The following is a 26,405-nucleotide window of genomic DNA, read 5'->3' on the forward strand; positions in this document are numbered from 1 at the left end:
TCTCACTCTGTCGCCCAGACTGGAGTGCAGTGGCTGCTCCCGGCCACCGCAGCCTCGCCCTGCTGGGTTCCGGCGATCCTTCCGCCTTAGCCTTTCAAGTAGCTGGAACTATAGCGCGCACTACCACACCTGGCTAATTTTTTGATTTATTTTAGATATGAGGTCTCACCAAGTTGCCCAAGCAGATCTCGAACCCGCGGGCTCAGGCAATCCACTCACCTCAGCCTCCCAAAGCACTGGGATTAGAGGCTGAGCCACCGAGTCCGGCAATGTAACTGTTCTTACTGTCTATACCAAATAATTCTCTTCTGAAGAAACAACAACAAGACCTCTGGTTCGGGATGTTAACATACATATTTGTTGGGTGGCTGAGGCAGAAGGATCACTTGAGCTCCAGATGTTGAATCTGCAATGAACCATCATTGTGCTGCTGCACTCCAACCTGGGTGACAGATTGAGACTCTGACTCAAAAAAACAACGTTTATCTTCTCAAAAACCCCATTAAAGAGTCAGAAAAATATTAGAATATAATAAATCCATTATAACTATGAGTATAGAAAAGTATGCCATCAGCGGATCAAGAATTTTTAGACCTTTCTAAAAGTTAGCAGATGATACTGGATTGATGGAGGTGCCTGGTCATAGAAAGTATGGTTTTCAGAATAGTCTGAAGAAAGACCACCTATCAAGATGAGCAGGCCGAGGTATAATTAGCCAGGTAGTTAAGCTACTAATTAAGGAATAGACATTGTTTTTCCTCTTGTGGAATTGACTAGTTATGAAATTAGAGTAAATCGGAACACTGCGGCTCAAAAGCTATGAAACTTGTCAGGAATAGGGGTGAAGGAGAGAGAGAGTCAAAGGACAGGCATTGAGAAGCAAAGTAGAGTTCAAAGTAACTTCAACATTTATAATCAACCTTGAATTCTCTCCCCTCCCCCACAAAGCCCCACCTTACTGAACATACTGAAGTACCCACCAACCAAAGTAAAACCTTCCCTTCTTGACTCTCTTGTAAGCGCTTTTCCCCCATCCATGGACTCTAAAGGGTGACCTGCTTGCAGATATGCCCACACTCACCTCTGCCATTCCAGGAAGAGCTTGTTACGGAAACAGACTTTCACAACTGCTGAAGAAACTCAAACGAAATATTTATCAACCTAGCTGTATGTTGATAACTGTGAGTGAGCAATGCCCAGGAAGGATTTGATGAAAATTTAATGCCCAACTTAACCTAAAGCTGTAACATACTTAGAAAGCTGAAAGAAGCCGGGCTCGATGGCTCAGCCTGTAATCCCGTGCTTTGGGAGGCTGAGGTGAGTGGATTGCCTGAGCCTGCGAGTTCGAGACCTGCCTGGGCAACTTGGCAAGACCCCATCTCTACAATAAATCAAAAAATTAGCTGGGCATGGTAGTGTGCACCTATAGTTCCAGCTATTTGGAAAGCTGAGGCGGAGGGATCACCGGAACCCAGCAGGTCGAGGCTGTGGTGTCTGGGAGCGGCCACTGCACTCCAGTCTGGGTGACAGAATGAGACTCCAGCTCAAAAAAAAAAAAAAAAAAGAAAGCTGAAAGAGACAAAAACTCAGTTAACTTGATAGTAACTGTAGTAACTATAGTAAACACCATCCCTAACATGAAGCATTGATTCTTTCTTTTAAAGTCAGGGTCAAGGCAAGGAAGCATGTTAATACCTGTGCTGTTCAACAGTGTTCTAGATATTCTAACAATGCCAAAAGACAAGAAAAGGAAATGAGAAAATGTTGCAAAAGAATTAATGAAACTCGGCCGGTCTCGGTGGCTCAGCCTGTAATCCTAGCACTTTGGGAGGCCGAGGTGAGTGGATTGCCTGAGCCCACGGGTTCGAGACCCGCCTGGGCAACTTGGCAAGACCTCATCTCTACGATAAATCAAAAATTAGCTGGGTGTGGTAGCGCGTGCCTGTAATTCCAGCTACTTGGAAGGCTGAGGCGGAAGGATCGCCGGAGCCCAGCAGGTCGCGGCTGCGGTGGCTGGGAGCGGCCATTGCACTCTAGTCTGTGTGACAGAATGAGACTCCAACTCAAAAAAAAAAAAAAAAAGAATTAATGAAACTCAATATCCTCATAAATGAGATTGCTACCCCTGAAAAGAAGTATTTGAACCAGTAAGGTGACTAGAAGCAACATAAACCTTTTAAAAATGGTTTCCCTGCATATGGCAATAGCTAGTTGGAAAAGTAATGAAAAAATATGACCTAATTCACTATAACACAAACATAAATTGTTTAGAAACAAAGATAACATGAAATGTATGACCCCCACATGAATGAAACTGGGATACTTCATTGAAGAACATAATTTGTGGATGGATTCAGTCTTATAAAGATATCAGTTCTTCCCACATTAATCTGGTCAGGGTATTAAAATGAAAATACAACCAAAAAAAGCCCCTGATACTCAGTGACTAAAAAATATAAATCATAATTAGCTGCTTTAAAAATGATCTGGAAGAGAAGATGCATGACAATAATGACAGAAATTTTGAAAAAGAAAAATGTGGGACTGCTCTCCAAAATACCAAAACAAATGCTAAAACTATCATTAAAACAGCAAATTTAGTGCAAAAGCAGATAAATGGCCCAGTGCAATGGAGGAAAGTTCAGAAATAAAACTGTGTGTATAGAAGGTTGGGATGTGAAAAAAAATAGAATTTCAAAGTCGTGGGGAGCAAGATAATATTAAACGTGTTGTTATAATTAGCTATCCATGTGGGGAAAAGCCAGACTCCTGCCCCTCAGTGAACACAAAAAAATAAATCTCAGATGGATTAGATATCGATAAGTCCAAAATTTAAAAGTATATTTTTGTCATTTTGGAGTGGATAAAGATTTCCTTAGCAAGATATATACCTTGGAACCTATAAAGGATGAAAATGTCTTACCATATAAAAACATTAAAGCCCTGTATGATTAAAAATAACAAGAACATGAACACACAGCTGGAAAAGTAAGTTGTATTGTCAGGGCAGTAGAATTATAGGTATTTTTTAAAATGCTTTTTCATACAAAACTCTACAACAACCAAGTATCATATATTATTAGAAATATAACCAGAAAAAAAAAATTTTAACTTCAGTGTTTTCTCAAAAGTGAAAACTAGAAATGTGTATCTTTGAAACCTCGATTATTATGGAAAATTATCAATAAATAAAGATTAAAAGCCAGGCTCAGTGGCTCAGCTTGTAATCCCGCACTTTGGGAGGCTGAGGTGAGTGGATTGCCTGAGCCCGTGGGTTCGAGACCTGCCCGGGCAACTTGGCGAGACCTCATCTCTACAATAAATCAAAAATTAGCCGGGCGTGGTAGTGCACGCCTGTAATTCCAGCTACTTGGAAGGCTGAGGTGGAAGGATCGCCGGAGCCCAGCAGATCAAGGCTGTGGTGGCCGGGAGCGGCCACTGCACTCCAGTCTGGGTGACGGAGTGAGACTTCGACTCAACAACAAAAAAAAGATTAAAAATCAAGATGACCTTACTAACAGGATTATACTTTGCTGGAACTGAAAAATGATTTCTTTAAAAATCAGACTCCAGCTCATTAGCCCATATTTACATGACTTTATAAAATTGCTTGGTTCTTTTCTCCAGAAGTTGTGGTGTTGATTCAACTGCTCATCTGGGCAGTTAGGTGATAGGTGCTTCTTCTGCCTTAGGAGTGACTTTTTAACTATTTAACCTTAACTGTTCAGGAAATTAAGCTTATAATTATGTCCTTAGGATCAAAGTTCTGATCGTACCAGTCTTTCTTCAGTGGGAGCCCAGGATTCTGAATCTACCTCTTTGACAGATGAAGATGTCTGCCATGAGTTGGAAGGAGCCACTTCCTCCCAGGAGACCGGTGCTGCTTCAGGGACTAAGGGAATTGATCTCAGCCGAACAAGCCTGGAGAGTTCTGCCTCCTTGGAAGGTTCGTTCAGACAGTGCTGTTGTACTGCATTTGATTTGCAGTTTCATTTGAGTTGTAGCACCTTTACTTTTTTCTTTATGATTTAATTTTGTTTATAATTTTCTAAAAGATTTATATAACTCTTCAGTCAAAACAGTAAAGCCAAGGTACTTCAGAAAAGTCTTAGCGTTCATCCCCACCCTGCCTCCTGCTTTCTCCCTGTCCCTAGAAGCAACCATTTTTATTCATTGTTGATTTATCCTTTCATTGTTACTCTTTTTTTTTTTTTTTTTGAATTGGAATCTCACTTCGTCGCCCAGGCTGGATCCTTCCACCGCAGTCTTCCAAGTAGCTGGAACTAAAGGTGCTTGCTACCACGCCCGGCTAATTTTTGATTTATTGTAGAGATGAGGTCTCGCCAAGTTGCCTGGGCTAGTCTCAAACCTGCGAGCTCAGGCAATTCACTTACCTCAGCCTCCCAAAGTGCTGGGATTACAGGCTGAGCCAGCAAGCCCAGCCCATTGTTACTCTTCTGAAAATATGCGTATAGATATGTATATGTACACACACACACGCACACACACATTATATTCTTGTTACTTTCTTGTCTTGTTACTCAGTTAACATGCTGTAAATACTTTCCCACTCCCTTGCTTTTTTCACTTAATATATCCTGAAGATCATTCCATATCATCACATAGCAATGTCCCCCATTCATTTTTACAGCTACATAGTGCAAAATTATAAAATTATGCATCATGTGTGGATATATCATACTTTATCTTAACCACTTCTCTATTAGTGGACATTGTTTCCAGTCTTTATAATGGTGTAATGTATATATGTCATGTTTTTACCAGGGTGTCTTTGGAAGATATTCTGAACTCTTCCTTGAAGTGACACTGCCCGGTTCCCCTCCTCAGGCTATTTTGCGTCCCACTGGCAGTGTCTGAGAGTCTCTGTTTCCCCACAGTCTTGTCCACAAAATATGTTGGCAAACTTGAATTTTTGCCATCTGATAGGTGAGGAATGTGTTTCAGTTTGGTTTTCCTTTATATTTCTCTTCTAAATGAAGCTGAGAATCTGTTTATATCTTTAATGATCATTTGCATTTCTTTCTCTGTTGACTGCCCTTCACCTACATTTCAATTGTTGGTCCTTTTTATTTTCTAAGTTTTAGTAGTTATTTTTATAATAGGGAATTAATCCTTTGTATCTTGTATAAGTTGTAAGTAGCCTATCCAAATTTGTCAAGTGGTTTGGGGGTTTTTTTTGTTTTGTTTTGTTTTTTGCCATTTGTAAGTTCTAAATTTTATATCATCAAATCTATCAGTATGTCCTCTTCTTGCTTCTGGATTCTGAGTTGCTTGGAAAGGTTTCCTCTTCCTAAGTTATACAGGAATCTACCAGTGTTTTCTTCTTATATTTACCTGGTTTCCTTCTTAACATTTTCTGGGATCAGACTTTTCTATAAATAGTCATATAGTAAATATTTTAGGTTTTGCAGGCCATATATATCTATGTCACCAAAATATTTTTTTTCTTTTTTTAACAGCTCTTTAAAAGACAGTCTTAGCTCTGGCCATACAAATACAGATTTGATACCTGATTTAGATATTTGATTCATTTGAAATTTATCCTATTTAATGGTGCAAGAAATGGTTCTAATATAATATTTTTTTTCAATTGTACCTTTGCCTTCTTAAAAAGCTTTTATTTGTGGAAATGTTCAAACAAATACAGAAATAGAGGAAGTAGCACAAGGAACGCCTTGCTCTGTTGCCAGTCTCAGTGGTTGTCAGCAAATGGCCACTCCTGCTTGGTCTCTTCCCTCTCTCTGTTACCAACATTCTGTCCTTCCCAAAGTGATTATTTTAAAGTAGTTTTATTTATAAACACTTCAACATGCGTCTCTAAAATAAAAGACTGTTCAGTTATCTGCTTTAAACTGTTAAAGTATAACATAACGTGTATGCTTTTATGTAGCGAATACATTTCACAAATAACCAGCACTCAGTTCAAGAAACAGCATGCACAGCATCTAGAACCTTCTCTTATGCCTGAATCTTGTGCCTCTTCCCTTCACAGATAAACATGCTCTTCTAATGCCACAGATTACTTTGGCCACTTTTAAACATCTCATGGACTCATACAATATGTATTTTTTGGTGAAACATACACTTTTAGAAAATGTAATTATAATACCATTGCCATTTTTAAATTTTTTTTTGAGTTGAATTCTCAATCTGTTGCCCAGGCTGGAGTGCAGTTGTAGTGACACGCTCACGGCCACTGCAGCCTCGAACTGCTGGGCTCAAGTGCTCCTTCTGCCTCAGTCTTCCAAGCTAGAACTACAGGCATGTACTACCACGCCCAGCTTATTTTTTGATTTATTGTAAAGATGAGGTTTCACCAAGTTGTCCAGGCTAGTCTCAAACCCCTGAGCTCAGGCAGTCCTCTCGCTTGGGCCTCCCACAGCGCTGGGATTATTGGCTTGAGCCACTGTACCTGGCCCATTGTCATTTTTAAATGTGATCATCATATATTAAATATTTAGTTTCAGTTTGTCACAGTTATTTCATAAAACTTGTTAACGGTGGTTTGTTCAAATGGGGACCCATATATATCCATGTGCTGATATGTTTCTTAGCCTCTTTTTTTTTTTTTGAGTTGGAGTCTCACTCTGTCACCCAGACTGGAGTGCAGTAGCCACTCCCGGCCACCATAGCCTCCACCTGCTGGTCTCCGGCGATCCTTCGACCTCAGCCTTCCAAGTAGCTGGAATTACAGGCATGCGCTACCACGCCCGGCTGATTTTTTGATTTATTGTAGAGATGAGGTCTTACTGCCCAGGCTCAGGCAATCCACTCACCTCAGCCTCCCAAAGGCGCGGGATTACAGTCTGAGCCACCGAGCCCGGCTTCTTAGCCTCTTTTATCTTTATTCTTCTTCTGCCTCTTTTTTCTTGCCATATACTCATGAAGAAATCAGATGATTAGCCCCTCTGCCTACTTTTTTTAATACAAGGACAGGCTGGGTGCGGTGGCTAAGGCCAACTTACCAGTGCTCACTTATAAAATGTAGTAATGACAAGAAAAACGTGTAGAGAAGGCATAGGTAACCTCCAGTTTTGCTAACAAGACACAGCTGCTGTCAACACTGATTTGACCACAGAACTCCCATTGCTTTTTGTGCTGTTTGAATATGTACCGTTTCCCCATTGCTCTTAAGAATATACTTGAGCTGGGTGTGGTGGCTCAAGTCTGTAATCCCAGGACTTTGGGAGGCCGAGGCAAGTGGATTCCTGAGCCTAAGTGTGTGACCAGCACTGGTCTGGCAGCCATACTGAGTAGCACTGATTTGTAGTATGTAATTATAAATGGCTGTTTGAAGTGTTGGCAAATTAATGATTGTGTTTACTTTTCCATTGATAAAACCACTATATAAAATATATATAGTAATTATAATGGAAAAAACATGCTTACTTAAATGCAAGTTTCTCTTTTAGGCAAAAATATTGGAATATATTTGGCAGAAACAGTTAAAGATGAGCGTGATATATGGAGCACAGAGCAGGGGTTCGAGACCAGCCTGGGCAATTTGGTGAGACCTCGTCTCTACAATGAAAAAAAAAAAAATTAGCCGGCCGTGGTCACATGCATGTAGTTCTGGCTACTTGGAAGGCTGAGGTGGAAGGATCACTGGAACCCAGCAGGTGGACGCTGGGGTGGTGTGATCGTGCCACTGCACTCCAGCCTGGGTGACGGAGTAAGACTCCAACCTCCCCCCACAAAAAAAGAATATGCTTGGGAGCTCTTCCTTGGCATTTAAGAGCAAGACTATGTACCAGTTCTTAAAAGGTTCTTGTAAGGAGAGAGTTCCCACTAAATCTTTTCATGATTTGAAGTAAGATTAGTTATTTTATACTTTCTAGACCTTAGAACTAAACACTTTTCTATATTTTAAACATGAAAAAATAGAAATAGCACAATGCTAATTGCTAACAACAGGAAGGCTTCCTTGCCTGTGTATACAAATGCTTCATAAGTGAATAGTGAGTGACACACCTATTAGTGGGTTGGCAGGAATGGAGCACAATCCCAAGTTTGTACTCGAAAGGGCATTTATGGAAAAAATTGTTTTAACTTTCTGTTTTTCCTAAATTTTATCTTCAGTATTTTGAGTCAGGTTAACATTTTATCAGAGAATATGGAAGTGAAAGATTCTTATGTTCTTTCTCGTTCATTTTAATGATTTCTTTTCTTTGTTTTTCAATAATGAACAGGATCCCTGTCAAAGTATGCCCTACCTGGGAAATCAGAAGGAACATCTTTCCTCAGCACGAGTAATACAAATATCTTCCAGAACTATGCAATGGAGGTATGGGTCTACTCAGAAGAGACTGTCATGTATTGCTTTATAAAATTCACATTCCTTACGTACTGATGGTTCTAGGTAGAATAATAAAAGTTAAGCATATAGCGCCTACAATTTCAGAATGTGCACTGCATCTGAATAACATTGAAGTCCAGCTTTTGGACATCCGGTATTTCAGATTATTGGAGTTAGATTTCTTCTCTCTTAGGACAAGTGCATGTTTGCTCTGAGATTTGCCAACATACAAAAGCACTTTCGTTTTCAATATTTGTATTTATTTTTGTTACATGTGTTCTCTTTAAATGTTTGCATCACATTGTAAACACCACAAACACCACTATCAGTTTTGCTTGGCAAACATACTTTTCTGGTGACAGTATTGAGAGTAGTTTGGCATTACATTGTCAACTTCTATCATGTTTTTCATTCTTTGTGTCAGTTTGTTATAGATCTCTATGGTGTATACTTCTCTATCCCACTTTCTTATAATTAAAAAATTATACATTAACATTTTCCCCTAACTTTTCTATAAAAATTGCTTCTAAATACATTTGTGAATATGGTTGCTATTTTATGCTAATTTGCATAAATCTGGAAAATACATTTGTATACAGCAGGAAAATAGATGCTGAGCACTAACGTTGCAGTTCACCAAGTTTCTGGTGGCTTTAGGATTTATTTTATTACTGTAATGACAGCATTTATAGTTATTTACAACAATGCTTCTTAAACTGTCTGTAGTGATACGGTTGTTTTTGTTTTGTTTAACATCTTATCTGTTGTAGCTGATATTCTTGTCAAATACATTGATTGCATGCTTAAATGTTACAGTAATATCAAATTACCTTAAAAGTTTATCAGTCTGTTGGCTCAGCCTGTAATCCCGCGCCTTTGGGAGGCTGAGGTGAGTGGATTGCCTGAGCCCCCAGGTTCGAGACTCGCCTGGGCAGTGAGACCTCATCTCTGCAATAAATAAAAAAAAAATCAGCCGGGCGTGGTAACGCATGCCTGTAATTCCAGCTACTCGGAAGGCTGAGGCAGAAGGATCACTGGAGCCCAGCAGGTCAAGGCTGCGGTGGCCGGGAGTGGCCACTGCACTCCAGTCTGGGCAACAGAGTTAGACTCCAACTCAAAAAAAAAAAAAAGTTTATAAATCCTCCTCTCCATTTCTTTATTTGTCTCATCACACACCAGTAAGTATGTGTGACCAGCACTGGTCTGGCAGCCACACTGAGTATCACCGATTTGCAGTATGTAATTAGAAATGGCTGTTTTGAGTGTTGACAAATTAATGATTGTGTTTACTTTCATTGATAAAACTTCTATATAGCATTTATATAGTAATTATAATGGAAAAAACATATGCTCACTTAAATGCAAGTTTCTCTTTCGGGCAAAAATATTGAAATAGATTTGACTGAAACGGTTAAAGATGTACATGGTTTACAGAGCACAGAACGTCCTCCAGTTTTTGTTTGTAGCATCTGAATCCTTCTGAGGTTTAATGTTCCAGTGGGTACTCTCCATCATGTGCACTCACAACTTTCGTTACCCAGTGCCGTCTCCTCTGCAGGTCCTCATCTCGAGCTGCTCCCGGTGTAGGACTTGTGACTGTCTCGTCCATGATGAGGAGATCATGGCCGGCTGGACGGCGGATGACTCCAACCTCAACACAACGTGCCCATTCTGTGGCAACCTCTTTCTGCCCTTTCTGAACATTGAAATAAGAGATTTAAGGCGACCTGGAAGGTGATGACTTATCTTTTCCTTCATGTTTCAGGGTCATGTTTCCTAGAATATTCCTTTTCTCAGAAAGCTCCTTTGACTCACATTGCAGGTACTTCTTGAAGTCTAGCCCATCTACAGAAAATGTACATTTTCCCTCCTCCTGCCCAAGCCAGACGAGGCCGCCTTGCATTTCCGCATCAGCCTCGGGTCTTGACACATCTGCTGTCTCTGTTCAGGGGAATTTTGATCTAAATAGGTAATTATGATTATGTGGAACTATATCTTAACATTTATTATGCATGATTTAGAATTAGGACAAAAGGCTGGGCTCAGTGGCTCAGCCTGTAATTCCAGCACTTTGGGAGGCTGAAGTGAGTGGATTGCCTGAGCCTGCGGGTTTAAGACCCATGTGGGCAACTTGGCGAGACCTCATCTCTACAATAAATCAAAAACTAACCGGGCATGGTAGCACACGCCTATAGTTCTAGCTACTTGGAAAGCTGTGGCTGAAGGATCGCCAGAGCCCAGCAGGTCGAGGCTGCAATGGCAGGAGCATGCCACTACACTCCAGTCTGGGCGACAAAAGTGAGACTCCAACTCAAAAAAAAAAAAAGGAAAACAAGTAGGACAGAAAAATTAACTGACCAATCCCAGGTTTAAATTTCTATGAATAATAGGTTCATAATCTTAAATTCTTACTCCTAATTAAAACAACATTAAAATTCTCTAATATCTTCAATGTTTAAATATGAACAGCTACATGTTAATGCTTTATTAATCCCCAAAGTTTAAGCTGTATATCTATGAGGTAATGCTGCTATACTTTAAAGGTAAAAAAATTGTAGAAAATTTACAGTTTGTAATGATTATCGTTTTATTATCTCCATCTCTTCAGGAATTAGGTCAATACTGACTTCTACTTTGGCATATTTAATTTTTTAATTAGGATATTTAATAATCTAAGAAACTTTTAAAGGTGCTATAGGAGCAATGAAATTAAACTAGGCCTTTATAGTGAGGCTATTTATAAGTAAATCTAATGCAGAAATCAACTCCATTTTGCAGAAGTGCCAAGTTAGTTCTTTACAGCTGGACAAATGAAGCTGTGTTGGTGGCTGCATATGTAATAAATGCCTGTGTAACCTTTGCAAACTACAGACCCATCTGGTTGTGAACATATAGGCAGTCAGGCTGTAATCTGTGCATGCCCCTTCTCTCATTGGGCTTTCTTGTGCCTCACCTTTGTCTCCTGTAGCTCCCAGAGGGACATCTGCCTTTTGTGTCCCCTGGGCCTGGTGTGCTTCCTGCTAGATAGACATCCACTACGTGCTCCGAATAAATGAATGAATCTTGAATATTTAAAGTACACTTAATAGACCGGACTCAGTGACTCAGCCTGTAATCCCAGCACTTTGTGAAGCCGAGGCAAGTGGATTGCTTAAGCCCGCGGGTTCGAGACCAACCTGGGCAAATTGACGAGACCTCGTCTCTACAATAAATAAAAAAAATTAGCCGGGCATGGTAATGCACGCCTGGAGTTCCGGCTACTTAGAAGACTGAGGCGGAAGGATTGCCAGAGCCAGCGGGTCGACGCTGGGGTGGCCATGAGACTTCAACTCAAAAAGAAAAATAAAGTACATTTAATAAAAATGGAAATTTAGCATGATTATATTACTTAAAAATATATTGTTTCCCAGCTGCAGCCTGAGTAGCATATTTCCTTTTATTTATTTTGCTGTGTCCAGCTCTGATTCTAAGAAGAACATGGTTCTTCTAGATTAAATAAAGCAAATCTAAACACTAATATGCTTTTTTCTCTTTTGAAGCAAATCTAAACTGCAGGAAAATTTCTGTACCCGAAGTATTCAGATCCCTGCTAATAGATCAAAAGCAGCGATGTCAAAATGTCCACTATTTCCAATGGCCAGAAGTATAAGCACTTGTGGCCCCTTGGACAAGGAGGACACTGAGGGACAGAAACTTATTCCTACAGGCAGCCTTCCAGCCACTTTGCAAGGAGCTACAGTATGTATTTCAGTGTTTTTTTTCAAATTTGGTAACTGATCACTTGTATATGATTGTGTTCCCCTTGTCCAGAGTGGTCTTATTAGTTTAATCTTATTAATGCTGAGATGAGTCCCTGCTCCCATGATACATTTAAATTACCTTTTTACTAATATAGAAATTACTGGTAGGAAATTTTTATATGGTTTACTATTATCATTCTTGTATTTGCCACTTATAGTTTTTATTTATCCCACAGGATTCTTTAGGATTCGAATGGCACCTTCCAAGTCCAGATCCTGTCACTGTCCCATATCTTAGTCCTCTAGTGGTGTGGAAGGAACTTGAAAGCTTGTTGGAAAATGAAGGTGACCATGTGATAACAGTGGCCGACTTTGTGGACCACCATCCGATTGTGTTTTGGAACCTGGTGTGGTACTTCAGACGCCTTGACTTGCCCAGCAACTTACCAGGATTGATTCTTTCTTCTGAGCACTGTAATAAGTATTCAAAGGTATGAGACTGAAAAGTAACTAAAAATCAGTGCTGTTCTCACTACTGTAATGTTTGCATATTCTTAATGATATAAAATATTGGTTTTTATGCTAAGTATTTTAATAAACATTTAAAACATCAGATTAAAAAACTGTTTTAGTTGCATTTATAAATAATTTTTTTTTCTTCTTATAGTCTAGCAGTAAGGGAGTCATTTTTTAAATAACTTCCTTCTAAAATTTACATAAAATGTTCTTAAATTTTTATTATAACTTCAAGAATAAACTGGAGATGACTCTTAAAAGGAGAGTTTGTGAGTTAGCCCCACTCATATCTCATACCTCTTTTAGAACAAACCTGAAGGCCGGACACAATAGCTCATACCTGTAATCCCAATATTTAGGAGGCTGAGGCAGGAAGATTGTTTGAGCTCAGGAGTTCGAAACCAGCCTTGGCAACAAAATGAGACCTCATCTCTGCAAAAATAAAATTAGCCGGGTGTGGTGGCGCGTGCCTATAGTCCCAGCTACTCAGACAGCTGAGGTGGGAGGATCGCCTGAGCTCAGGAGTTCGAGGATGTAGTGAGCCGTGATCATGCCACTGCACTCTAGCCTGGGTGACAGAGAGTGAGACCCTGACACAAAAATAAATAGATAAAAAATTTTTAAGCCAGGCTCGGTGGCTCAGCCTGTAATCCCACGCCTTTGGGAGGCTGAGGTGAGTGGATTGCCTGAGCCCGCGGGTTCAAGACCTGCCTGAGCAACTTGGCGAGACCTCATCTCTACAATAAATCAAAAAATCAGCCGGGCGTGGTAGCGCATGCCTGTAATTCCGGCTACTCGGAAGGCTGAGGCAGAGGATTGCCGGAGCCCAGCAGGTCGAGGCTGTGGTGGCCGGGAGCGGCCACTGCACTCCAGTCTGGGTGACAGAGTGAGACCCCAACTTAAAAATTAAAAATTAAAAAAAATAACAAGCCTGGCACTGTTTTAGGAGGATGTCTACACAGCAGTCTCCCTTATTTGCAGTTTTGCTTTCCGATGTTTCACTTACCCTTAGTCAACTGTGATCCAATAATATTCCATGGACATTTCTAGAAATAAACAGTTCATAAGTTTTATATTGTACACTTTTTGAGTAGCTTGATGAAATCTCATGCTGTCCTGTTTGGGGTGTGGAACCTCCCATCGTCTAATATGTTCATGCTTCATACATACCTATCCGTGTGTCACTCTGTGGCCACCTATTATAAGATCCACTCTCATGGTATCGCAATGCTCAGGACTCGTCCCACGCGCAAGAGCAGTGACACTGGCATGCTGTTATCATCGTTGGGCTTTATTGTCAGTACTGTGGTCCATCTCTTATTGTTCTGATTTATAGACTCAGCTGTATCATAGCTATGCCTGTTTAGCAAAAAGCACATCACGCATGGGCTCGGTGCTGTTTGTAGTTTCAGGCATCACTAGGAGCAGAACATAGTCCCAAGGATAAAGGGGACTGTTGCAATTCGTGTTCTGCCATGTACTGTCACTCTCTCTGTGCCTTTCCTTGGAGTTTTTGCTCACCCTTTAGGCAATTAGTTTGTTGTATGTCCTTTTGCAGTTTTGACATGTTGTTCTGTACAAGTGTCTGCTTTTCTATATGCTGCTGCTGCCACTGGGCGGCAGTTTCTGAGTTCAGGAATTTTGTCTCTCCCTTCCTGTACCTCACGCGTGTGATGTGTGTGTGCCTTAGATGTTCAGTGCCTCATAAGCCTAAGCGAGTGACTATGTGTTACCTCAGTCAGAGGGATCTGGGTCTTGGATGATAGAGGGGGACTCCTGGATTTATCGTTCTGGGAACCTCGTCACAAGCAGGGGTGGGATGACCTGCTTGTCTCCCTTTCTTGCTCGTCTCAGGGCTTTGTTCGGTGTGCCACCATCCTCCTTAGGTGGATTGCAGATGCATATAAATCAGTCATTTTCTGTTCTTTTCTCTCTTGCACACGTCCTAAAATTATTTATAAGGACTTTGTAAAATACTTACAAAAACTTATCATGTGAAGATCATTAATTAATGTTTGTTTATTCTGCAACACAGATTCCCCGCCATCGTATGTCTGAAGACAGTAAACACGTCTTAATACAAATGCTGTGGGACAACATGAAGCTGCACCAGGACCCGGGACAGCCCCTGTACATTCTCTGGAATGCCCACAGTGAGTGCCCAGGGGGGCTGGCACGCATTCAAGCAGTCTAAACCGATGCTCACCTGACTTGTATTTTCCTGTACTGCTTTTTGTCTTACAGGTCAAAATCGTACTCTTTTGTTTGAGAGTGAGTGTGAGTTTGGTTTTTTAGTGCTACCTTCCGTGGAGGTCAAGTGTTTGTGGTTCTTGTTTTGGTTTTGAGGGGTGCTTTTTATGTGCTGGAGGGATCGGGTATATTTAAGAGTCCGCTTCCATCACATTGCTTGGCCCAGTTTCCTCTTTTTTACTTTTTATTTGTTTCCATCCCAGGCTGCTGATACAGACTTTTCTTCAGGGACTATAATAAGGAAACAGTATTTTAGTTATTGTCTATTTGAGACCACAAAAAGCTTTAGACCTTTTTTGTCATGATTTGTCTTAATTTTTCCCTTTTTGCTTTCTTCATTCTTAGATTCCTGTTTCTTTCTTGCCCTTCATTTATCTGTAGTGCTTTGTAACTTCTTTAATACCCGTCAGTTGCCACTTGATTTCTTTCTCTTTTCTACACAGAACATTTTCCTTCACCTGCTTTTTTGTTCTGTTACAGCCCAAAAATATCCAATGGTCCATTTATTGCAAAAAAGTGATAACTCATTTAACCAGGAACTATTGAAGAGTATGGTAAAGAGCATTAAAATGAATGATGTCTATGGACCAATGAGTCAGATTTTAGAGACACTGAATAAGTGCCCGCATTTTAAAAGACAGCGGTGAGTTCTTCTCTTAGATGGACATATTGTTCTTCTAAGCATGTTCATGTGTTTGCTTCATAATTATTGAAATGTCTCATGCCATGTAGGCATAAAGGTTTATTAGGGAACATCTAGACTATGTGGATATTAACATTTTTTCCCACACCTTTTCCCCCTAGGAGTTTATACAGAGAAATCCTGTTTCTCTCACTCGTGGCATTGGGAAGAGAAAACATTGACATAGGTAATTCAGCATTATATATAACAGGCGTGGGTCCCCAGTCCCTGGGCTGTGAACTGGTACCAGTCGTGCCCTGTTAGGAACCAGGCCTTGCAGCAGGAGGTGAGGGATGAGCAAGTGGAGCTCCGCCTCCTGTCAGATAAACAGAGGCATTAGATTCTCATAGGAGTGCAAATCCTATTGTGAACTGCACATGCAAGGGATCTAGGTTGTACGCTCCTTATGAGACTCTAATGCCTAATAATACTCTCCCCCAATGGAAAAATTATCTTCCATGAAACCTGTACCTCATGCCTAAAATGTTGGGGACTGCTGATATATAATATACAATATTATGAATCATGGTATAGTTTTCTCTTTTTTTATTTTAAAGGCTTGGGGTGCAATTCAGGATTAGGTACATAAGTGATCATTGTACAGGTGAAGTTTGGGCCTCCCCCTGGTCCTCACTTTGCCTGGTTTGGGATCAGGTACACTTACTGATGTTATGTGTCCCCCCCACACACAGCGTACCCCTGCCAGCAGTATCCTACTACTGCCAATCCCTTTCATGTAGTATGATAATTGTTCAGGGTCACTTAAAAGTGAGAACATGCGGTACTCAGTTCTTTGTTTCTGTGATAGATCACTGAGTATAATAGACTCTAAACCCATCCAAGTTGCTGCAGAGTCCATAATTTTGTCCTTTTTTACAGTTTTGTAATATTCCATCATGTATATGTACCACATTTTTTTTATCCAATCCACTTACGATGGGCAGCATGGTTGGTTCCATGTTTTTACTATTGTGAATAATGCTTCTCTAAACATGCGTGCACAGGTGTCTCTTTTGCAGAATGACTTGAGTTCCTCTGTTTTTATACTGGTAACTTTAATATTCTATTAATGTTAAATTAATTTTTTGGAGAATTTTTTTTTTTTTTTTTACCTAATGTAAAAGGTACTTTGATACTTTGGTCATGGCAATAATAATAATAAGTAATAACTTCTTCAGGTTTACTATATGCTCACACTATAGCAGGTACTTTCTGTGTATTATCTCATGTGTCTCCTGCAAGGCAGGTCCTGTTATCATTCCTTGTTATTGTTGAGGAGACTGAGGTCTGAGGGGTTGGTAACTCAACCTCAGGTTCTATAGTAAACAGCAGAGCTGTGTGGACCAGCAGTCTCAATGTTTCAACCCCATGCTTTAACGATTGTGTCATATCATTAGGACACTGAGATTGTTCAGAAAGGATACGAGGCAGTTGAACACACATGTAGCAGTTCCCGACTTCAGTCTGTCCTCTCCTCCCAGTTGAACATACATGTAGCAGTCCCGACTTCGTGGTCTATCTACACAGTCTGGTCTACCCAGAATAGGCAAGTCTATAGTGATGGGAAGTAAATTGTTGGTTTCAGGGACTAAGGAGAGGGGTAAATGGGGAGGGATTGATAACTGGCATGAGGGCTCTTTATGGTGAGATGAAAATGTTCTGGAATTAGGCAGTGGTGACAGTTGTACTGTTTTATGAATAAACCAAAAAACTTTAAATTGTACACTTTAGTGAATTGTATGGTATGTGAATTACATCCCAATTTTTTAAAGTTAATCTGACAAAAAAGGACTAGTCAGGAAAATTCCTTAAAAACTCACTAGAAAGGTTTTGCCCTTCTAGAAGCTACTGTATAATTACAGCAGAGTTATGCTAGCACATGCAGAGCCAGAAAACTCAGTAGTGCAGAAGAGAATCTAGAAAAAGACACAAATATCTGGAAATGTAATATATAATACAGTCAGGAAAGGTAGACTATTAGGTGGTGTTGGGACAGTCATTATAGCCACTTGGGAAAGATGTGAGAACTTGCAGAAATCAGTGTTCTTGAGTTAGGCCTTTAAGGACAGTGAAACAGCAAGGACACCAGGAAGGATGGTTCGGCTCCTTGTCACCAGCCCTTTATTCTCCAGGCCATCCAAGCCCATCTCCTGGATAGAGGTTACCCTGGCCCTTGGCTGACGGTAGGATTTCCTTAAATGTCTAATGGATTCTGGCCTCCATCTGAGGAGACTCACGTGCTTATGCAAGGGGCCCTCCATGCAAGCCAGCCTTCCGCGCACCACGGTGGTGCTATTCAGAGGGGATCTTCTTACACCTGTCACCTCCCCAAGGCAGAAATGTGGATACTCATGACATTCAGACGTAATTTGTACCTCATCTGGACCTCTGAGCAGCTTATTTTTCCCTATACGTTTTTTTGTTTGTTTGAGTCAGAGTCTTACTCTGTCACCCAGGCTGGTGTGCAGTGGCTCACTCACGGCCACCCCAGCGTTGACCTGCTGGGCTCTGGTGATCCTTCCACCTCAGCCTTCCAAGTAGCCAGAACTACAGACATGCACTACCACGCCTGGCTAATTTTTTGATATACCATAGAGATGAATTCTCACCAAGTTACCCAGGCTGGTCTTGAACCTCTGGGCTCAGGCAGTCATCTTGCCTTGGTCTACCAAAGTGATGGGATTACAAGCTTAAGCCACCGTACCAGGCCTAATATGTGTTTAAAATCAGCAGGAAGTTAGCACAATTTCTAGCCTGAGAAAAACTTAGCAGAAACTTGTAAACCTGTATCTTCCCTTTTTGTCAAATGTGGATCATCTTCTGGGAAAGGCACACAGACCTTAGCACAATGTCCTTAATAATAAAAGGGACAGAACATTAGCTCTGTCCCATGAGAAACAGGAAAAACGTTGTAACATGGTGATGTCCAAAGATCTCTGGGTTGTTTTCCTGGGATATCCCTTAGTAGAAATGGACACATAAACCAGAATAAATTCCAGTTGGAGCAAAATTTAAATGTAGAAAATGAAACAATATAAGAACTAGTATAAAGAAAATATGGGCAAAAATATTTTTGTTAATCCTGGTGGGAAATGGCCATTATTTATTTTTCTTGCTTTTATTGAGTATGAAAAGCAAAGTACAAAAACTGTGTGTGTGGTATTTGGCGGTTTTTAACACCTGGACTTAGAAGAATTAAAAATTGGCATCTTAAACTTGAGGTTTTGTGGTCTATGTGGTCTAGCTTGGTCCCTTGAATAGCAACAGCCTCCTAGAGATTCCTTCTTGGCCTCTAATTTTGAGGTTCTATAGTATTAGAGAACTTTGATCATTGTCAGCGTCAAACATATATTTCTTATGCATTTATTTCTGTATGAATTTTGCAGATGCTTTTGATAAAGAGTACAAGCTGGCATACGATCGTCTCACACCAAGTCAAGTCAAGAGCACACACAACTGTGACAGGCCACCGAGCACGGGGGTGATGGAGTGTCGGAAAACCTTTGGAGAACCTTATCTTTAAAATGTGCGTGTGTATATTCAGTGTACATTGTATAGTCAGTGTGTAAAATAACACTTTTAGACTCTAGACTTTTTTCTTCAATTCTGAGATCCAGTTTGTAAATGGCCCAGAAGGTCCACCCAGTTTGTGTACAGACTGTTAGGAAGAGGACAGTGGCCAGTGAGGAAAAGCCGTGTTATTTCCCTTTTTTTTTTTCCCTATTTAACTCCTCTGTAATAAGTAATTAAGTATTTTTGTGATGAGGGAATCCCTACCCAAAATTAGTTGCCATAAAATAAGACAACTGTTTTATGGTTTCTCTCAGAAAAGACGGATTGAAAAATCATGGATGGAACCTAAACAGACATGTGAGATCAAAGCGTTTTCTGATTTCATAGACTGTTCAGACGTTTTGACCATGAAGTTGTATTATATATATTTTAAATTGTTTATAGTAAGTTGATATTTTTTTAATTTTTAAATTTAATATAGCAAACTTAAAATGAATTTAAACTTATAAAGCAAGCAAGTGCTTATTTTCCTTTTCTGCTGCTATTTGAAGTAATTAGTGCAGCTGCAGATCTCCCTATGTGTATATCTGTCTATATTTTTTTTATTCCTTGGGAGAATGGATTTTAAAATGTCAGTGCTAGTGTCAGTGTTGTCCTAGGATTGCATGTTAGTGCCCTGACTTGACTGCACTGAAGAAGTCATGCAAGGGGGTGCCCCACCCAGGCCAACTCATCAAGCCTTGTGAGGGGAGCACCAGAGTCCACTGTGCCACGACTCTGGAATGTTCTTTGTTGCAATGGATACATGCAGTGCACAGGGAGACCGCTTACAAATCCAAATATCCATTGAAACTTTAACATCCTACATGAAAACTTACATTGGGAAATATGCAGACAGTTGACTCTGTTCCAAATTTTACCCTTAATTTAATATCTAAAATATTGGGAATGATGCAAATTATACTACAGAATATTTATCTGAAATATGAGTTACTGAGATATTCTGTTAATACTATATATAAATATTCAAAATATTTTTTCAAAAGTAGAAAAATAACCCTCTAAAAGTACAGCTTTTCCCATATTGAGGAACTTAGCTTTTTCAAGAAGCTTCAATGTCTGAAGTGTGTGGAAACTAATATGCAGAAATATCCAGAAATCAGACAATAAATTGTTTTGAAACACCATGAGTATTAGACTTTAAAAATATTTTTTAGTCACAGTATTTCTAATATCACTTTCTTTGGGTAATCTCTGATAAAGAAAGGACATTTTTTGGCTGTTAGAAGTACTTACAGGTTGTCAGTGTGTGTGCACCCATGATCACTAATGGAGGGATCACCTCACCGATTTTAAATAAGAAAAAAAGTGGTTGGTCCTAGACCAGGCGTGTGAAGCCATGGAATCCATGGCACGTGGATCGTGGAACAGAGATTTAGAGCCAGCTCAGCTGCAGGAGAGCTACCTTCACGTTCACACCATGCTTCCCACTCTGGAAAGTCACGGGATGTACAGCTTTAGCTCACTTGGTCTGGGACTGAACTTGCTTACTTGAAAAACCTGGTGCTTTGCACATGTGTCTGCCCCTCCTGTGTCAGTATCACTCCAATCTTACTCTTCATATTCAAGTCAGGCTTCACATGTCAGCTGTTCTTCAAAGCACTTACAAGTTGTCACTAAGAGAAGCATTTGCTAGAGAGGCTTTTGGTGCTGGCAGTCAGTGTCCCTCCACCAGGATTCTGGGGTTCTCTTCTCTCTGTTGGTGGTGGCATTTGTTTTTGGTTTTTTTCCCGTAATCCCAGCACTTTGGGAAGCTAAGGCCAGAGGATTTTTTTTTTTTTAGTTGGGAGTCTCACATCATTGCCCAGGCTAGAGAGCAATGGCACACTCACAGCCACCCCAGCATCAACCTGCTGGGCTCTAGCGATCCTTCTGCCTCAGCCTTCGCCCAGCTAATTTTTTATTTATTGTAGAGACAAGGTCTCGCCAAGTTGTCCAGGCTGGTCTCAAACCCACGGGCTCAGGCAATTCACTCGCCTCAGCCTCCCAAAGTACTGGGATTATAGGCTGAGTCACTGAGCCCTGCCATTGTTTTTATTCTTTTATAAAAACAGGTCGGGCTTGGTGGCTCAGCCTGTAATCCCAGCACTTTGGGAGGCCGAGGCTAGTGGATTGCCTGAGCCCGCGGGTTCGAGTACCCCTGGGCAACTTGGCAAGACCTCATCTCTACAATAAATCAAAAATTAGCCAGGCGAGGTAGCACATGCCTGTAGTTCCAGCTACCTGGAAGGCTGAGGCGGAAGGATCACCGGAGCCCAGCAGGTTGAGGCTGCGGTGGCCGGGAGCAGCCACTGCACTCCAGTCTGGGCGACAGAATGAGACTCCAACTCAGGAAAATAAAAAAATAAAAATAAAAACAGCTTTCCCTGGTTTACTTTTTCTGTAATGCAAACAATATGGAGGAATCATAACATTGATTTCAAATGTCTGACGAAATAAGAACAAGGTGAAGCCATCTTGATAATTCAGCCTCATTTGGAAACGTGAGTGTAATTTGTACCCCTCCTTCCCCCAAGTTTTGTTTCTGCTTTTGGATAGAGTTATATTCTCCTACTTTTAATCTCCAAGGAATATTATCACACAAATTTAGTCTTTATAAATAAAACCTGGCCGGGCTCAGTGGCTCACACCTATAATCCCAGCACTTTGGGAGGCCAAGGTTAAGAGGATTGCCTGAGTTTGAGACCAGCCTGGGCAACTTGGTGAGACTTCATCTCTACAATAAATTAAAAAAATTAGTCAGGCATGGTGGCGCGTGCCTGTAGTTCCAGCTACTTGGAAGGCTGAGGCAGAAGGATCACCTGAGTCCAGCAGGTTGAGGCTGTGGTGGCCGTGAGCATGCCACTACACTCCAACCTGAGCGACAGAGTAAGACTCCGACTCAAAAAAATAAAAATAAAAATAAAAAACCTAAAACATGAATAGAAAGTGGTAAACCTGCTCAAAAGATTAAAATTTGAGTCATCTTTCAAAGTGAGTCTCTGCAAACTTTCTTCAGTTCTCTCTCTGTTGACCATTTATCTTGGAACTTCATAGCCAGTCCTGTGGAAAGAGACACCCTTTGCTACATTATTTATCTCTTCTTACTCTTAGTTTTGTTTAAATGTTTAAATTGTTAAAAATAAACCATACTCTGTGTTTATATAATGTGTTTACTACTTCTTACCATTATGTTTTGGCTGTCACGCTTTTGTATTTCATATCATATTTCAAATATTCAACTTTTTTCTCCTACTGTTTGATAGGGAATTATGCAGCTGTTCGCCTTGTCATTTTTATATTTTTTTCTCCTGACTTGCTTAGGGCTTTTTGCTTTAAAACCCTAAAGCCACCAGCATATTTAATTATAATGTTTTTTAGTATGTCTCTCCATTTTTGTATTCAAATAAATGGGCCCAGAAAATGTTGGCCCAAATTTTAGACAGTAAATACTTATTTTTACTTCATGCTGGTAATTACTATGGTGCTGAAGTGCAAATGGCAAGTATTAGCCAGCTCTACGTAAAAGTGATGTTTTATTTCTAAATGTGGGTCGAGCATCTGAAATCCAAAGTGCTTAAACTTCTGACACTTGTTGAGTGTCAACATGATGCTTGCTCCAAGGAAGTGTTCATGGGAGCATTTTGCATTTCAGATTTTCAGATTTAGAATGCTCAACTGGAATGTTTCCTTCAAAGTCCAAAATCCAAAACATTCGAAATCTAAAACACTCTGGTTCCAGCATTTCAGGTGAAGGGCACTGAGCTGGCACTTCAGCATCTTGTGTAAGCAGATACCTCCCTGTTTGGTACTGTGCAGCAGGCTGGCTTGATTTCCCCTTCATGCAGTGTCTCAGAGCAGGAGGGAAGGGCGGCTGTCCGAGCTGCCCTTGTCCTGGGCTGGGCCTCTTCCTATCTGCTTGGCCTCTTCCTGTCTGGAGCTGAGACTTCAGGCTGAACTCAGCTGCATGCGGCTGCCCCTCCCTCCTTGTCCTTGGTGTCAAACCATCCCTCATGCTGCTTTCTCCTCTGGCCTCAGGTCAACACATTTGCTCATTTCGTTCCTTTTGCTTACAAAATCAGCACTACACACATCAGCATAGGAATTCCTGTCTGATTACTCAAGTCTGTGCACATGTGCATGTGCCCTGAGATTCTGAGTCTAGTGATGTTATTGCTGCCCTCCTGCACTGCTGTTCACTTGGATGGCGCCCCCTTTTGTATTTGAAGATTTTCTTTTCACATGTAGTACTATGATCAAACCTCTACAGCAGCTTTTCTATAAGTGACGTTCTCCAGTGACAGGCCTGTCACCATGTAGGCAGACGTGGGTCAAGGTGTCCTGCCAGGCCTACTGGGGCCCTCACTGTATGTACTGGGGGACCCTACCCCTAAAACGGGTCAGAGCCCACAGCATTCATTAGCATATAAGGCACTGGTTCTTCCCAATTATCTGGCAGTAAGTTCCAATTCCTGCCCCCTTTGGTACTCAGTCTTTAAATAAATGATAATTTTGATGGAAAGTTATTAAAGACCAAGCCTGCAATTTGATAAAACCATTTTCATATCTATTGATGACAGAACTGTATGATGTTCAAAGTGCATAGTAACCATTTAAACACATACCAGTTTTCAAAAATTTGGAATACATTCCTTTTTCTGGTAAAATATAGAATCCTAACCCATTAAATTAGGAAAATGTTAACATTTTTAGAAATCTGGCCCAAACCTATTACCATCAAGAAAGTGCAAGCCTGGGGGGTAAAGGAACAGCATCCATGTAGCCATGTCTTCTAGATCACACACCCACATAGGACAGTTCACATTTCTAAAGCTTAGAATGACCTAGAATTTGTCACAGGTGACTAGATGCAGAGTATTTTGCCTATCAAATGAGCGAACCATTTAGATATTATCTTGACATCTTAAAATGGTACTGTACCTCTAAAACAGCATGATTTTAATGTTCTAATAAATTTGTAAATGTGACCAAAATTTTAATTTCCAGGCATAACAAATTGGCCCTTATATAAGGGCCAGTTGTGGTGTCTCACACTTGTAATCCAGCACTTTGGGAGGATGAGGTGAGAGGATTGCCTGAGCCCATGGGTTCAAGACCAACCTGGGTAACTTGGCGAGACCTCATCTCTATAATAAATCAAAAAATTAGCCGGGCATGGTGGCATATGCCTATAGTTCCAGCTACTTGGAAGGCTGAGGTGGAAAGATCACCTGAGCCCAGTGGTTCGAGGCTGCAATGGCCGTGAGCGAGCCACTACACTCCAGCCTGGGCGACAGAGTGAGACTCTGAATCAAAAAACTAAAAAATAAATATAAAATTACTTAAGTTTTCCATCTCTTTTCCTCTTCCCTCCCTCCCTGTGAATTCTACTCGTCCATCAAGACTCAGCTTTGTTTGCACTTGTCTTTTCTGTCATGGTGTGAAGTGGTCAGAACTTCCTTTCTAGAGAAAGGAAACAGCAAAACTGGAAAAAGGGTGTCAGCTCATTAGTTTTAATAACTAAGTAGCTTTGTGTGCACTTGGTCATTCCACGCCTCACTGTCCCACCTCTCCCTCAGTCTGAGAGCATCAGACCCCAGGCTGGGGTGAGGTGACATCCCCAGGGATAACTGGGCACAGACACTAGGTAGCACCTGAAATATTGGTATTGGGGTCTCTCCCCCCTGCACCACAGACCCTGTGACCACAGCCTGTGGAGGCCCAGCTGGGCAGCAGCCTCAGGAACAAGGACAGTTACCATAAGCACATGGAATGTGACATGACTCTGAATCCTCCAGGCTCAGCTGAGCACTGACCAGGTGACCTGAAGACAGATGTGCCCACCCATGTTTGTGAAGTTCAATACGACTGGGTTCACAATGTACTGAAATTTAATAAAAATTATTTCCAAGTCGGGCTCGGTGGCTCAGCCTGTAATCTCGTGCCTTTGGGAGGCTGAGGTGAGTGGATTGCCTGAGCCTGCGGGTTCGTGGCCCGCCTGGGCAGCGAGACCTCATCTCTACAATAAATCAAAAACTAAGCTGGGCGTGGTAGCGCATGCCTGTAATTCCGGCTACTTGGAAGGCTGAGGCAGAAGGATCGCTGGAGCCCAGCAGGTGAGGCTGCGGTGGCCAGAAGCGGCCACCAGGAGCGGCCACTGCACTCCAGTCTGGGCGACAGAGTGAGACTCCAACTCAAAAAAAAAAATTATTTCCAAAGGGTGAGAGTCCTGGGGTAGCGAGGCAGTTGTTAGCCAGTTCATCTTGAAAGGTGGCATACTTTGAACACTTTAGTTGTCCTCCACTGCCAAAATATATTTTGTTTTGTTTTGTTTTGCATCACACCTGTCCTGTCTTGTCATCTTGGTGAATCATTCTCATGTCTGCAGTTAAAGCCATATTTACATCATTGCAGCCTCTTCAGCTCACTCTGCTCTGAAGCCAGTGATAGAAGCTGGTTTATTTCTAACGTGCCCCTGAACTTGATTCTAGTAAAAGCAGCAAGCAGTAGTACTTAATACACAAATACATCAAGGTCCACATAAAACCTTTAACCACGTTTCTTTAAACTCCAGTGTCCTTGACACCAGCTACACTGGGAGTAGTAACGCCCTTTTCTCACTGTGCTGTCACTGTGTTCAGCACCTTTAGAATTTCCCCTTTATAACTGCCTATTTGTAAACCACACAGGCAGCAAGTGTCTTGCTGTATAGTCCTGTCTGGGTTGACATCAAAATAGCCGTGTCCCCCAGATCTCTGGCTTTAGAAGCCAGATGTGGCTCTGCTGACTTTGGATCTAAATGATATCCGTTCCCCATGGCAGCTGGGCCAGGCAGCTTTGTTGGCCTGTCTGACCCCTCAGGTGACACCAATGGAGACACAGGAATTAGGATTTTCTAACAAACATATTTTTTTAGTAGCCCTCTGGGTTTTCTTTTCCTAATCACTACTCCTTCCAATTCAAGGGAAAGTGATAGACTCATTTCTCAGGCTGCTGTTTTAATTTTACTTTTCAGAAACACAGCAGTGGGAATAGAGTCCTCCTTGTAAGCTAGAAAAGACAGGTCTGCATCCAAAATCCATGCGCTGCAACGTGGGGTGGTCACTGATTCCTACGTTACTGCTTTTCTACAGCCTTGGCTCCTTAAACTCACCAGTAACTGAGCCTATAGCGATTGCAAACCTGATAGCACCTCACGTTTTGAAAAGGAAAAGAGGGCACAGCAAACCACAGTGTGGGCTGGGGCAGGGGCCAGGAGGGCTGGGTGTGGCATCATCTGCATCCTCTAGCCCTATGGGCTTGCAGGGATGTCGGGGATGGAGCACGGGTGCTTGTCTGCTGCTGGGCT

General features: G+C 41.3%; 2 protein-coding genes across 7 annotated transcripts in view; one reads left to right on the top strand and one right to left on the bottom strand.

The window, feature by feature from the left end:
- The first annotated feature begins 3,701 nt into the window (after positions 1-3,701).
- Positions 3,702-24,975, top strand: LOC103255099 (C-myc promoter-binding protein-like). 6 transcript variants are annotated; one of them, XM_008053096.1, is made up of 11 exons: positions 3,702-3,946; positions 8,211-8,305; positions 9,859-10,051; positions 10,140-10,286; positions 11,857-12,055; positions 12,294-12,548; positions 14,609-14,726; positions 14,818-14,844; positions 15,304-15,466; positions 15,628-15,692; positions 18,892-20,208. In XM_008053096.1, the coding sequence occupies exons 3-11, from the start codon at positions 9,939-9,941 to the stop codon at positions 19,026-19,028; spliced, it is 1,224 nt and encodes a 407-aa protein (XP_008051287.1). In that variant the 5' UTR covers positions 3,702-3,946; positions 8,211-8,305; positions 9,859-9,938; the 3' UTR covers positions 19,029-20,208. The 6 variants fall into 6 exon arrangements, with proteins under 6 accessions (XP_008051287.1, XP_008051271.1, XP_008051279.1 ...); XM_008053080.1 differs by having other exon boundaries at positions 9,876-10,051; XM_008053088.2 differs by lacking the exon at positions 14,818-14,844 and having other exon boundaries at positions 3,750-3,946; positions 9,876-10,051.
- The window catches only part of SLC24A1 (solute carrier family 24 member 1), a 31,542-nt gene continuing 24,155 nt past the window's right edge, over positions 19,019-26,405 (bottom strand). The window contains exon 10 of the mRNA XM_021709790.1: positions 19,019-19,022. Coding sequence (XP_021565465.1) covers positions 19,019-19,022 — 4 coding nt within the window. The remainder of the gene's footprint in view (positions 19,023-26,405) is intronic.

The sequence above is a fragment of the Carlito syrichta genome, unplaced genomic scaffold (genome assembly GCF_000164805.1).
Source record: "Carlito syrichta isolate Samal-C Ts95f unplaced genomic scaffold, Tarsius_syrichta-2.0.1 Scaffold73074, whole genome shotgun sequence".
Taxonomy (NCBI): Eukaryota; Metazoa; Chordata; class Mammalia; order Primates; family Tarsiidae; genus Carlito; species Carlito syrichta.